This window comes from Talpa europaea (genome assembly GCF_964194135.1).
Source record: "Talpa europaea genome assembly, chromosome: 11".
Taxonomy (NCBI): Eukaryota; Metazoa; Chordata; class Mammalia; order Eulipotyphla; family Talpidae; genus Talpa; species Talpa europaea.
Genome location: NC_140078.1, coordinates 85,265,661 through 85,280,816, shown reverse-complemented (window position 1 = coordinate 85,280,816; position 15,156 = coordinate 85,265,661). Strand labels below are relative to the sequence as shown.

Below are 15,156 nucleotides of genomic sequence, written 5' to 3'. Positions count from 1 at the left end.
AAGCATTAATTTTAAGGAAGAAATGCTAGTACAGTTTTGGAATCTTAAGTAGATATTACGGGACAATACTTAAAATGACATTGTAACGCATAAAAACACCAAAGACTATATAGTCACAATGCTAAAATTTCAACTGTTTTTAAAGAGCCAAGATTATAAGTAGTAAAGTATATGAATTTAAAGTGATTTTAATACTTTAAAAACAAAGAGTAGGAAGGAAAAAGGGACACGGTAAAGGAATTCAAGTATCTTTATACTTTGCACTTTTAATATCTAATTATGAAATATAATTTCTCCTTTTATAAGTCATGGTGTGGAAACAATATAAATAGTAAATTATTGCACAAAAAATAGAAAAAATAAACAATTACAGATTTTTAAAGGGTAAATGAAATTTATTCATGAAAACACAGGTAACATCTTTCTAAACTTATTCTAATACAATTATACCTCTGGAGGAATGAACACTATGTATTAATTTATCACTACTTTTCTGTATCTATTAAATGCGTAATTCATAAACTCTACTATATGTGGGCAAAGAAGGATTCGATAACAAAATGTAATTCTCTAAGTAAATAAAACACTAAAATATTTTAAAAACACATAGTGGGATCCCAAAAGCTGAGTTCTAAGTAAGACATGGAGGTGGGTAGGCCCTGGCGACATGCTCCTGGAGGGCCCCCACCCCCGCCCCACCCCACCCCCACCCCAGGGCCCTACTCTCACCTGGACGACCTGGTGGGCGTTAGTGTCATTGAGCGCCAGTTCCGTGAGGGCTGCACAGCAGGCTGCAACAAAAACCACCCAATACATCGTATCCATGTCTACACAGCTACATAAACACGCTGTCTACACAGCTATGTCAACACACTGTCTCCACAGGGAAGAGTTCAGCAGGGTCCCCCTCACAAAACACTAATTTTGCTTCTGGCTCAGCTCTGAGAGCAGGGAAACTGATTTTTAATGGCTTCCAACGCTCCTCCTCATGTAACCCAGGTGATTTTACTAAGCACTAGCTGGGCAGCAAGGAGCAGAGACTGAATCCAGCTGGTTCATTGTAATCCCCAGTGCCCAACCTGTGCCTGGCACTTAGTAGGTACTCAGTAAACACAGCGACGATGGCTGAAGGAATATATTGTAACTAGAATAAAATAAGAACCATGATTCTAGCCCCAGGTCAAGCTGCGTCCTCTAATCCAGTTTTAGCAGCAACAATGCTATTATTCTGCTCTATTCACGTCTGACTTCTCTGTTTACTTCTTCATCCATTCACCAGGAGGAAGGCGGGTGAGATCACTTAGCTCCAACGCAGGTAGCAAGAAGTCTCGAGTCCCTACCCACAGAGACTTAACTTCATAGTTTTAGAACTTTCGAATCATGCTTACTTAATATTACACCAAACAGATTTTATAACAGTGAGTAATAATATAATATACTGAGTTATATAGCACCAAATAATAAAACATAATAATATGATATAAATACCTGCTTGAAGAGAGAAAGTATTTTCTTGTATTTCCCGAGGGCTTAAATCTTCAGACAAATGAAGTTGCTGAATCCGTCCTGCTGCATTTGCACTAGACAGGCTTCCGATGGAAGAACGATCGGAAACAAAATTTCTGTCTCTGAAATAGAAAATTTAATGCACAGACCAATTTATCAATTTTTTTTTTCATAGTCAGTGATTTCTGGGTTCTGTTTAAGAAATCTTTGCTCTCCCAGGTCATGAAGTTTTTTCCTATGTTATGTTTAAAGTTTCTCCTTTCAATCCACCTATAATTGACTTTTGTGTGTGGTGTGAGGAAGAAGCCTTTTTTTTTTTAATATGGTGACTTAGGGTACTCAGCACTATTTATTGAAAAGACTGTCCTTCATGCCCCCAACACACACACACACACACACACACACACACACACACACAGAGTTATCTTTGTTTTTGAACCCTGAGGCTGCAGTCAATTCACCTGAATTCCCCTCAGTCTTCGCCATTCTGCCTTTTCTTTTTCCATGAAATTCCAATCTTTATTTTAGAAAAGTTCTCGCCTAGTATTCCTGGAGCTATTTTTAAGTCCTTTTATTTTGTTCCGTACCTCAAGGGTATCAATTACTCACACGTGAAAATGCACAGCTTTCATTTTCTAATTGCTCTTATTCTTTTGCCTTTTTCTCTACATCATGTGTGATGATTTTTCCAAGCTTGTCATCCCCTGTCCTTGTTCTGGTAAGTTAGAGGACTGATGAGTTCTGCAGACATTATTCAGTCATCACCCTCTCTCCTCATTCTGCAATCCCCCTGCTCCCCTAGTTATCATGCTATCACCCCATCCTAAATTCCATGTCATAAATTTCACATTCTGATAAAAGGAAGCGTTTGTTTTTCTGTTTACTTATTGTGGTGTCATCCATGATAGACTTTTCAGTTGTCTTTTATTTGCCTTGTTCCCTTTTGTTTTACATGGTCACCATATTTTTGAATTTATTTATTTTTCATGGCAACAACAATGACACCTCCTTGGCTTCCTTCCCATGTCGTCTGGACCCACTGGTATTCTGTCAGGCAGCACAGGAAAGGCAATGGAGCTGGGGCTAGGGACAGTCACAGCCAGTGATCTCTTTGGTCAACACAATTATGTTGAAATTCAAATGTTATGGATCATTCCACCTGACCCAGAGTATGTAGCCCTTTAGAAACTTCCTTTGAATTTGAATCTGCAGGTAAATGGGCATACATAGGTCTTCTGGAAACTTCCCTTACAATAGTGCTTACTCATACTCAAGTCAACCAACCAGCTGGCAAGCTCCTCCCCTGCTACCAGCTCCAGGCAGCCCAGGGCAGCACAAGTTCTGAAAGGATACTGTTTATCCAGTTGGTATAATAAATTCTCCCAGGGCAGTGACACATATTTAACATTAAAAAAAAAAGTGTTGACATAAATCATCTTCCCAGGGAAGAGTTTCCTTACATTGCACCATAGGAATGGACTGGAAAATGACTTTTTAGAGGTGAAGGAACCCTTTTCTATCAAGGACTAGCTATGGCTTGAGCAAAAGGTGTAAACTGGTGTCTTGTATTAAACAAGCTTTGCCTTTGAAGCACTGCTAAATTATTAAAGAATTTAATTTTATCATCAAGAAAATGGCTGCTCTCCAGGAACCCAACTTAAGAGCTGTTGAAATAAATATGATGGACCAACAACATCTACCCCCACCACCATCACCATCCTACAAAGTCAGGCAATCATCAAAAATAAAACCTTTGGCAATTGTGATTATTTTAACCAAGGGACTAGCTTATTATGTCACAGTACTAATCAAAGATGTATAATTTATACTTTAAAACATTTGAGATCTTTTTGTGATAGTCATAAAAGCAAGTAGATTTTCCAAAGTCTACATTTTTCCCTTTGCCATGTTAATGACAGAAATCGCTAACAGAGCTACTGTTCACTTCTCTGCAGCCCCATTCTTATGTTCTGGAATGTTCCCTCACAGAAAATGAAGCCAATATCACAGAGCTCTGCAATATCCCCAGAGACATAGGAAGTACAAAGTCAGAATGATATTGATTTGATAATATCTGGTCATATTAATATTGATAAGTCTTTCTGCTTTTATTCGAATGAGGTTTGTTCATGTTCCGCAGACCATAAAGGAGATCCTTTCCAGGCAGACATATTCCTTTTCAGTTTTGATTCAGCACCTCCAGGACTGAATTATGCTTTGTAATAATATCAGGTAATAGAACCTTCCCAATGAAGATACCAAGAGATGTTACTATTCAACACTTCAATATATCTAATCCATAAAATATAGTGGTTATCCCACCATATTTTTAACAGAGTCCAGGAGCACTTCAATTTGAAACTGTTTTAACAAACCACTCACCCCCACTCTCCAGGCTTGGAATGTCAGTGAAATTTAGTTTTTTTAAAAGAGAGACAAGAAGGTGTGAACCCACCTTGGAGGCCTGCATTAAAAATTAGAGAAAAACACAGAGCAACTGGACCAGGATCCCTGATACAACAATCATTTGATTGATAATATTTTATTTATTTATTTATTACTGAGGATTATACATCCATGCCTTTAATATGGGCTTTGTTTTCTCTTATGTGTGTGACACATGCACACACATTTCAGTAAATTATTAGTAATTATTGCATTTGTTGGCATGACAATATGAATATACAGCTTCAAAGACAAATGTTTTCTTTGGGTTACTGGATTTCCATGCAACCCACCTTTGCAGACAACTGGCCCCCCTACCTTCCTAGCGCTGTACTGGAAGATACCGTGACAAAAACATCAGGTCTCCCAGGAGCTTAGAAGACAAATGTCCTGCCACTGACTAAGAGCGTCTGTGACCGGTATCGACCACTCAGCGACATGAATGACCAGAGAAACCCCACAGCCTGAGGGAGGGAGTTGAGCATGCACCCCATCTACCCCACATGGCAGCGTCCCCGGCTTTCGGCCGCAAGGGCAAAGTAGCCAAAGCCCGCTTTGACTCACCCCCGTAAAATGTGAAGCAGCTGCTTGATGCCTCCCCAAATGCGGATTTCCACGCTGGTCTCGGGGTCCTCGCAAACCTGGACCAGAATCCAGACAACGCTCCAGAGCAGCTTCAGGTGGTCGGAGTGGAGCAGGCTGAGGAGCACGGGGATCCCCTCGTAGAGCTTCACCTGCTCTTTCACCTGGGGTTCAGCACAAAGTAGGCGCAGTAACTCTGCTGTCAGTCTGCAGGGGAGGAGAGAGAGGATGAGACACACAGGAGCGTGGGCCAGTGCCTTTAATACAAATGACCCACTGCTTACACGATCACCAGTGCCTTCCACGTCAAAATGGGTTTTCTGGGAAGGGCTAGACCGCGGATGTTTTCCTCTTTGCTGGCCATGTGGCCTCTGTCACCACCACCCAGGGAGCCCACATAGCGTGAATGCTGCCACAGACAACACATGGAAACAAACGGGCCATGCTGTGTGCCAATAAATCTTTATTTACAAAACCAGGCAGCAGGCCACACTGAACCTGTGAGTCACAGTTTGGTGACCACTGTTCTAAGTCATACCCTGGTTGCAGCCCCTAAAAACGTACTAACCAACTCATGCCGTGGAGCACCTGCGCTGTTCTCCATTGCGCGCAAAATAAAAGAAATACAAAAGCCTTATCCTCGTCCTCAGAAATTATGCGGTTGCAAAAACAAGACATTCAAACAAAACGGTAAAGATCTGAGAGTGCATGGGGAATTACGTGCCAAAGTGCTCAGCCGTAATCGAGGGAGAGGAAAAAAATCATGATGGTACAGCTTAGGGTCCAGACGAGCTCGAACCCATGATGCTGAGGTTTGTTGATGAATGCATCACAGAGCCACCCTTCGTTCTCCCGCCTTCCTCTCTGAAACTCCCTGGGTGGCGTCATCCACTCCCACAACCTCAAATACCCCCTGTACCCCGGCATCCTGAGCTCAGCCCGGGCACCACACCCACCTCCAGAAGGTCTAGCCACAGGGCAGTTCCACAGCCCTCCCCCTGAAGTCAACACTCAAAATCATTATTTCCTTTCATATCCCTCATCTTTTCTCATGACACCAAAATCTTTTCAATTTTCCAAGTCAGAAGCCTGGGAATCATCCAACAAACTTCCTTCTCCTCCCCCAACCTGCTGCTGCCAATCATGAGTCTTCAGGGACTACTCAAGCTCTGTTCCTCCCATCCCTGCGCTGCCTGACTGTGCTGGAGGCTCAGCCCTCTGGCATCTCCCACTCCAACATTTTCATCCCCATACTGCCTCACGGCTCCTGGCCCCTGAACCAATTTTCCATGGCTCCTCTCCCTCCCAAATTCATGCCCTGACATTCAGAAATCACATTCTTGGGTAAACAGTATTCTTCACCTTCTCAAACGATCTACACAGGCCCTTCCCTCCATGTTCTAAGTGGATCTCACAGTGTGCCTCTATTTTCCCAGCCACGTTGTCCCACACAACGTTTGTCATCAGAGTAATCCTCCCCCAAAATAAATCTTATCTTGATTACAATCTTGGTGAATCCACATAATGTTCACAATAAGGACCACACTCCTTTATTTAGCACAAACAGTCCATCGTGACCTGCTGACAATGTCTGGTTACCTCATCTATATAAAACTTAATAGGGTGATTCTGCAGAACAAGTGAGGTAACACAGAGAAGTGCTTGGAGAAGCAACTGGCATATGGGAAGCCTGCCAAAGCTAGCTGTTTTTAACTTATCACTAACTGTCCATTCGAGATTTCCAGCACTTTCTCTGCTGCACCTTTTTTGCTCCAGCTGTGCCCAACCAGGCATATTTCTCTAACACACACCATATCACGCCTCCCTGCAGAAGCATGCTGTGCTTCCCCTTGCTCTCCCCATTTGCTGAGATAACTCCGCCTTCCATCAGGTGGCCTGGCATGACCTTCTCTCTGACTGGCAGGTTATGCCCCATTCTCCCAGAGGACCCTGGCCACACTTACAGAGCTGTGACAAAACCATGGGGACATGGGGACGCATGCCTCCCCCACCCCCACTCCAGTCACTGGTCTCTTCCTCATCTTTGGTCTTGCTATACCTGTGCAAACACCTATGTAGTTTGTTGTCTGAATGAGTTCAGATAACCAAGTACATAAAAATAGTTTGTAAAGGAAGGTTAAATGGACTTTAAAGAAGAATCCAAGAGGGTTTACTGTGAGTTAAGTGTCACGGTTTCATTACCTGGGATTTCTGTTATCTCTTTTGCCTCTTTAGAAAATTATGACTCACTCAACTAAATAGCATATGATGTAGGCTACAACTCCATTTTAAAACAACCTAAGAACTATCCAGATTCAGCAATTCTTTAAAGCAATATGTGGTCTAAGTGAAAATGAATCCATTTTACTCAAGACTCTGTTTTGAGTTATAATAACAGGTGGTCATGAAACAAGTCAGTAGCTATTGTAATTTTTTTTTACTTGTTTTAAGCAAAACAGATTTTAGCAATCTAATCAGTTATTCACACACTCTCTGAAATTAATAAAAAAAGAACCATCTTAGAGTTCCTTTCCTTAAAGAGAGATTGTAAATAAATGCAATAAACAAAAAAAAATTTAAGATGTGATCATTAATTTATATAGTCCAATTCTACACCATACCTAGACAAATCCCACACACCTCTTTACTCTAGTTTATCTATATAACTTAAATAGAAAATAAAGGTCAAGCCAAGTTATAATGTACAAGTAACAATAAATAACATGACAACATTTATTAAATAATGACCATGTTCCCCCTGCCCTTGTTAGCAAGCCTACCTTTTGGAAAGCAAATCATATTCGTGTAAGATCATCAGTAGATTTTCTACAATGTTGAGTTCACTTATCTTCTCCCTGCATTCTGGACTGCAAGTGGAAAACTATTAGTAAATATGAAAAAGCATATGTTAGCATATCTACTTACTGAATCTCCTCTCTCTCATACTGTCTCAGGAGGAGAAACAAAATGCAGCATGTGGGCCTCCCCAGTGGCGCAGCAGTTGAGCGCTGGGTTGCGAAGCTGCCCGAGGCCTCTACAGCGCCGGTTCGATCCCCGGCTGCTCCCCAGCCACCAAAGGAGGGTCCCACATGGTGCGCAGACCTCTCCTGCCGCCCGCTGCTCCCCTCAGCAGTGTACTTCAGTCCTTCTGCCTGCTCTGCTCCCTGCTCTGGCTCTGGTGAATTCGCTCACCCTCCCGTGCTTCTGACTGTACCCAATGTTTGTAGGTATAAATAAATCTTAAAAAAAAAAACCCTAACTTTAAAAAAAAAAAAATGCAGCATGTCCCCATGCAGTAGGGCTACATCAAATTCCAACGTTCAATAAATATCATGTCATAAATTTAAATTTGTTTGGTAACAGTGTCATGATAACATGAATCTCTTTCTGCAAACTGAATCACATGCTGGTCACATAAAGATCAATGGTCAGCGCTATTCAGAATAGCTGAAATATGGAGACAATCTATGTATCTATATGATCATCAAGTGATGAATGGATAAAGAAGTGTGAGAGACTATATACTGTGTACACACACACACACACACACACACACACATATATAATGAATATTATTCATTTATAAAAAAAGAAATCCTGGGGCCCTCCCCGGTGGCGCAGCGGTTGAGCGCTGGGCTGAGAAGCTGTCCGCAGCCTCTGCAGCGCCGGTTTGATCCCCGGCCGCCGGCGAGGGTCCCACATGGCGTGCAGACCTCTCCTGCTGCACCCGCTGCTCCCCTCAGCAGTGTATTTCGGTCTATCTGCCTGTTCTGTTCTCCACTCTGGCTCTGGTGAATTCTCTCACCCTCCTGCGCTTCTGACTGTACCCAGTGCTTGTATAAATAAATAAATAAATCTTAAAAAAAAAAAAAATCCTGGCATATGAGACAGTTTGGATGAACTTGAAGAGCATTAAGCTAAGTGAAACAAGACAGAGAAAGATAAATACTGCCTGGTATCACTTAGATGTAGAATCTAAAATAGATAAATAAATAAACCACTTTTTTAGGAACAGAAAAGATGGTGGGTGTTTATATTATATTATATTAATGTAATGTCATGCTTATTTCTCACAAATTTTAACTAAGTAAGTATCCAAGTGACTAGAGAAACTGTTCTATTTTGCATCTCTCCCACCTAAATCACTAGAGCTGCAGAACTGGAAAGCACAGTAAAATAAACTTACCTCTCAGCTAAACTAGCCAGCGCCAGGAGAGTACCCAACAGGACATTAGTGTCTCGGGCCCCAAGTAAATTTACTAACGTCTGAAAAATGAAATAAAAGAAAGATTAGTTCCACAAGTAGTGCAAGCTTCTGGAATGGCACAATGCTTTCCTCTAAAGACCTGAAAGGCTTACCCTCAAAGGGAGTTTTGTTAACTTTTACCATATCCATTTCTTTACAAGGGGCAGGTGTCAATCCCCTCTGTACTTTGGAACCTTGAGAATAGTTCTTTATAGCCATTCTGCATCCAAGACAGGAAGCAAAAGGGCCCAAACTACATGGCAGCCTTGTTCTCAGATGTCCCTCTATTCCCACATGACCAAGCAGTCTACTCTGCCTTTTCTGACCACTCCCCAAGGAAAAGTGGGGAGACAATCGACATAAATTACAAGAAGCCATCACTGAGAACTCATTCTGAGTCAGGCTTGTGTTGGATGGGTGCTTTCCAAATATTTCACTCAAATTTTGAAAAAATTCCCCCAAACTTCTATCACTAGCATATCATTTTCACAATTTTTGCTATGTCAACTTAACACCTTAATGCTACTCAAAAATGTCCTTCAAAAACCTGAATAACAACATCTGGGGAAATACTGCCATTGACTTAAAGGTGTTGACCTCTACATCACCTAGAATCATCCCCGAGACAATGAGCTGCAGGTGTTGACATATTTTAGGCAAACTTCCTCTAATATATACTAGAAAGTCACTTCCTAGGATATGAGAACTCAACAGGTTATTGAAATTTGGCTCTAGGCAATCACCTTCTTGTTTCACTACAAGTATATATTTAGTCTGTTTTTGATTAAACCTGCATTCATCCATCCTGAAATGTCTATATGACCCACATGCTTGTATGCTACTATATCATCTATATCATCTTTTTCTGAGGTTAAACTGTATGAAATTGGCCTGCAGACCACGGCAATTCCACAAGTTCAAACTAGCACAACCCCACATGCTACATGGAATATAGTCATAAGTCTGCATACATTTTACTTTTTCATTTGTAAACACACATCTAGGATCATGGTGTTTCAAGCAACATTTAAATGAGGCAGTAAATTTAGTCGGTATTAAGTGGCATAGAAAATAGTTTTAGCATATGTCTTTTTGCTGTTTCTGTATTTATTCCTTAGGAGGATAAAGAATGTAAAAGGGTTGGCAGAGACTTATAATTTCAGGCTAGGTTTACAGGCTTACTAATTATATGTGGCTTGACCACAGGGCCCTAAACCCCAGCGTGTGACCACTACCAGCTACCACAGTGAACCCAAGCAGGAACTCCTTCCGGAACAACCCACCTTGTGGGCTCCACTTGTGGTGACCCATTCTCTTTGGTCTTTGACAGCAGCAAGTTTTTGAAAAATATCTGTAAAGGAAGGAAATAACTCAAAGAAGGATTTGGAGCTTAGATGGGGCAGGGCCCACAGAACCTCAGATCTAAACTATGGGTGAGCAAGCAGAGAAAGAGCAATAGTCAAAGTATCGCTCAGCTGCAAATACCATCCTGCCTATTCTAACAAGTCCCGAAAGGTGGCTGTGTCACCAAGACAATGCTCACAAGTCATGTTGACCAGCTTGTCCACACTGTGCTGCTCGTCTCCGTAGCCCAGGTACTCATTGGCCACAATCTCCATGTACTGCAGGAGGGACAAAAGCAAGGAGCAAGTCAGAAGGGCAGTAGGTGAGGCACAAGGCTTGCATTCCTGAAAATGACCTGTAGGTGGCGCCACAGATTCACCAAACAATAAACTCAGTGCTCTGGGCCTGTTTCACTGAAATGCAAAATTGGGTAGGGCTTCTGGATTCTTTGCATGCCCTGAAGTTGAAGGAGGTACCAAGTAAAAAATGTCTAAACTCTCCAAAGTCCCCAAATGCTTTGTCACTGAACAATTTCTTGTGAAATGCATATAAGGTTCCAAGCAGAAGCATAATATATAGTACATAGAATTCTTCAATGCATATTTTTAGAATTTTTATAACATGGTTTCTTAATCATGTTTTATATCTAAATAGCAAACAGATAGCAATAATCAGAATAAAATGGAATGAAATAGTCTGATAATTCCTCACAATGGTTAACTGATTATAATAAGAAATAGGCTTAAACACACAAATATCTGATATAATGGAAGTTAAAGAGGATAAAGTTCTTTACAATATAATTTTGTGAACATTTATTTCATTAAATGAGGTAAACATCCAATTAAAAATATTCTTAAAAACTAAAATTAGAAATGTTATATTAACTTCCTGATAATCAAAATGTAACAAATTAAAATAGGCTTAACTTTAAATAGCCACAAGCCCTAATGTCCCATTAATTATTCAGAATTAGTCTGAAGAGCTATGGATTTATTATGAAAACCATTCCTTCAGAACATGACAGAGGTTTTAGGAGAACAGGTTGTTCCCACTCATTGACATGCCGGGAAATTTTGCTTTATGAGATTAATAATCCCAAACATTTGACTGGCTCAACATCTGTGTTCACCTGTGAGCCTTCCCTCCGCAGTTACCAAAGCTGAAAAATAAATGAAGATCATTCCTCACATTGTCATCTATTTAATACTTCAGTGAGCATGTCATTATTTTGTTGAAAAGCTGTGAACATCTCCAAACCAATATTTTGTCCCATTATTTGGTATATGCCAAGGGTTTGGGCCTGCCAGTCAATGTCCATTTCTTTTCACGACTAACCAAAGACATGTGACCTGTTCTAGCACTTTCTCATTTCAACAGGCTGATGAAAGTGAGTCCAATTAGCCAGAGCAAAATGTCACGGGTCACTCCCTGCTCTTGGAGTATCATGCCTGACACTCACTCTCACCAGCCTGCCTGCTTCTCCTCTTGGCAGGCAGCCAAGGTAAGAAAGACATCTTCTGTCACCACAAAGGCCCAGCATCACATGGAAAGGCAAGACCAGTCACCACCAAAGGAAACTTACCTGAGCGAGGTTTTCAATACCACCCAAGCTATGGAGTATTTCCTAATAAAATAAAAACAACAGGACATACATAAAAGAAATGAGGCTGGAGGGACTCATATTATGTATGAGTGTATTATGTATATTACGTATTATGTAACCATACATATTACGTATATTATGTATGGTTTTTTATTAAGTCATGAGATGATGAATTTTGAAGGTCCATATTAAAACATAAATATGGAAAACTATGCTGCTTGCCATATAGACTACATTTATGGTAAACTGTGAATAAATACGAAAGTTGGGTGGAGATTATGAGAAGATAAATATTCTCAGAACTGGACCTGCTTCTTCATTCTTTTTACTTCCTTCCATGTCATCATAAAATGTAAAGAGCTGGAGAAAACTATTAGATATCATTCCTTGTCAAGCCTCTCAGGGTACAGGAAAATGAAGACCCAGAAAGGTAGGCCATTTTGCCTCAGTGACAGAGCATGGGTAAGAATCTAGCATCACCCAATTCCGGGGACCTTCCCCTGGGCCTCCACCTAGTGCAGCCAAGGACCAGCAGCATTAGCATTCCCTGAAGCTGATGAGAAATGAGGACTCCCCTGTTCACCCCAGACCTCCTACATCTCACTCTGGTGTCAACAAGATCCCCAGGAATTCACAAGCATGGTGAAGTTTGAGAAGCATTGCTATAATGGAATATCAGAGCCCTCCTTACAACAATTAGACTGGTGCTCTTGTTGAACCCATACTTTAAACAAATGTAAGGCTTTAAACAAATGTAAGACATTGTAAAATGTCTCCTGAGAGAAGTCTTGAAGTCAAAGTTCTAATAAGAAGATAATTCATTACACTTCTAAAGCTGCCCTAAAGAGCTAATTAGGGGAGAGAGGGGGCAGGAGCTTGAGGTCCTGGAAGGGGCTAGCTTGGGGGTAGATGATGCTAACTCTCTCAGGCTATCCACATTGACACATGGCCCTCACCCATTTCATTAAAGCTACATTGATGTCTCTCTCCTCACTTAGCATAAAATTATCTGAAATATACACATGCACCGTCATTCCAAATCTGGGAAACACATAAGGACGAGCTCACAAGTGTGGGTGAGAATGATCCAATGCCACCAGGCCAGCTGTGTGGATAGGGTGGGCAAAAAGCAGGTTCCCACCTGGGCCGCGGTTTCCTTATTTGCTGTGATGTGAATTTGGAAACACTAAACACACCCATGTTTAAATTAAGACTGAACAGACATTTTTAAGTCAATTAAAAATATTTCTGTGACTACCTTCCTAATCGAATTCTCATCGTTACTATTTACTCTTTGTATATATCACTCCAAGTTATGGTAGAATATTGTTTATATATAAAAATAACCTTTTAAACTATTCATATTTATTCACCAAATGCTTTTTTCAGAACTGCTATGTAAAAAGCCTGGGTGAGGCTCTGGAGGGGACCTGACTATGTAGAGCACGGGGGTTCATTAAGTTTGAGGCACGCATAGGGCGGAGAGACAAATAGCTGGAACTCAAGACAGAACTGTGTAAATATTAGTAGAAAGCTATGCATGAAGGGCTATGATGTCCCAGAGGAGGGATTTTTGCACACTTCAAGTTGTTCTTGGTGTATCTGGCTGCAAAGAAGTACAACAGTGTCTGAAAAACAAGAAACCTGGGAGTGGTCATGAAAAAGATTTCAATTAGATGCTTGGCGGAGAACAATGTTTAAATGAACAGTCGTGGTCATGTCCTTTTTTAAATGTTTACCCCGACCAGTAACATATCTATTAAGTAATCAATATTCACAAGATGGAATTAAATCAGTGTTTCCCAAATTATGGCCGAAGAATGATCATTTTATTCTGTGCCATGGGTGGTGTTAAGCATTCTTGAAATTTAAAGAAAAGAAAAAAGGAGAAGAGTTTCATGACCAGCCCCAAATTTACTCCAAATGGAACGGTCAGAATTTTCACTCAAGGGGTGGGGTGCTATCTGTCCCCAGGGGGAGCAGTGGTGAGCAGCTTTTTCTAGACCTCCTCAGCGAGGCCTACTCCTTTCCACAGAACACTCATTCTCCCGTGGAACACAGCCTGAGAATCACTATTAGCAGAGAGGCTTTGCCACGCTGAGAACCTTGTCGCTATGTCCTCAAGAACTGAACCCTCCTTTATGAAATCCACACTTGCCCCCAGCGCCTGTGGACACTGCAGCGAGCCCAGAAGGCTGCTCGCAGCCCATGGTCGTCCTTGTATTTCCCTCGGTTGCACCAACTGGATCGCCCTAACCTGAGCGTGTCAACTGGAGAAAACCAAGACTACCAGGAATGTGCTTGCATGGGCCAAGCAGTTCTGGTTACTGATCTGAAAGACAAACACGACCACCAGCTTGGATTACAGTGACACCGCCTGAGAGCCCCCAACCCTACCCCCAACCCCCTATCCCCACCCCAGCCCCCCAGACTGGGCTGCCAGGTCGCAGGTGGAGGGTCAGACAACTGGGTTCCATGCCTCTGAGCCCAGTGACCTAGCGCAGGTCCCCAGTCAATCTGAATTTCAGTTCAACGTGCAAAATGCAAACATCCTTGCTCTGCTTATGTCCTCAGCTGGTCCCTTTTTCAAAAAATTGATACAGTGATATAATACTGACTTTAAAAAGTACTTATTAAAAGGTGGAGCAGACTTCAAAACCAACACTGGTGCTGTCCCCATGCCACTATTTTTTTTTTTTTAAACCACCATCAGAAATATCAGCGCCATTGGATGCGCTCACCTGAAAACTCATCCAGAAAAGCAGCCCAGTCAATGCGGAACACACTGCAGTGAGTCCTTAGACTGAAGCACTCATTTGTGCATTTTATGCTTCTTTTGTTCCAAAATCCTTGGTGGTTCCACACTGCTCACTCCTCAGTCATCATTTTAAGGCCCCTTCTCTGCAATCACCCTCACAAATCTTTCCAAGTGTACTTGTAACGACTCTGCTGAAAGGCGTGGTGGGTATATATTTGTAGGGGGTGAACAAAAAGGAAATAAGAGATGTTTCCAAAATGTCGTACCTTGGAGGGTGGAGGGAAGATGGTGCCATTTAAGGGCATTAGGAGCTCGAGGTTCAAGATGAAGAGGAAGGATCGAGCGAACCCTTTGGGCTCTGTGCTCCTTTACACTCTTAAAAATGACTGAGATCCTCCAAAGAGCTTCTGCATGTGTGGGTTATCTCTGTCTCTATTTGCCGCATTGGTCATTAAAAGTGAGAACTTTTTAAAAAGCAGGGCGCACAGCCCATAGCTCCACCAGCCGTCAGAGCCCCAGCATCAGGACACAGCCTGCGGCCTCGGGAAAAGTCCACTGCACGTGCAAAGAGAGCGTGAGTGGAGACGCAATGACACTGGGCATATTTTAGGGCAGGTTTGACATTGTGGAAAACCTGAGAGCGTGTAAGAGGCCTGGAAGAAGTCCACA

The 15,156-nt window shown here is 41.8% G+C and overlaps 1 protein-coding gene across 7 annotated transcripts in view; it reads right to left on the bottom strand.

Moving 5' to 3' along the window:
* NEK10 (NIMA related kinase 10) overlaps positions 1–15,156 on the bottom strand; it is a gene marked incomplete at both ends in the record, with an annotated part of 136,407 nt that overhangs the window by 101,590 nt on the left and 19,661 nt on the right. For 4 of the 7 annotated variants that reach the window (XM_084246768.1, XM_084246769.1, XM_084246771.1 and 1 more), the window contains 8 exons: positions 730–791; positions 1,489–1,628; positions 4,516–4,740; positions 7,314–7,400; positions 8,720–8,799; positions 10,063–10,130; positions 10,323–10,401; positions 11,709–11,750. In XM_084246768.1, coding sequence (XP_084102894.1) covers positions 730–791; positions 1,489–1,628; positions 4,516–4,740; positions 7,314–7,400; positions 8,720–8,799; positions 10,063–10,130; positions 10,323–10,401; positions 11,709–11,750 — 783 coding nt within the window. The remainder of the gene's footprint in view (positions 1–729; positions 792–1,488; positions 1,629–4,515; positions 4,741–7,313; positions 7,401–8,719; positions 8,800–10,062; positions 10,131–10,322; positions 10,402–11,708; positions 11,751–15,156) is intronic. The other 3 variants (XM_084246770.1, XM_084246773.1, XM_084246774.1) reach the window with 1 other exon arrangement.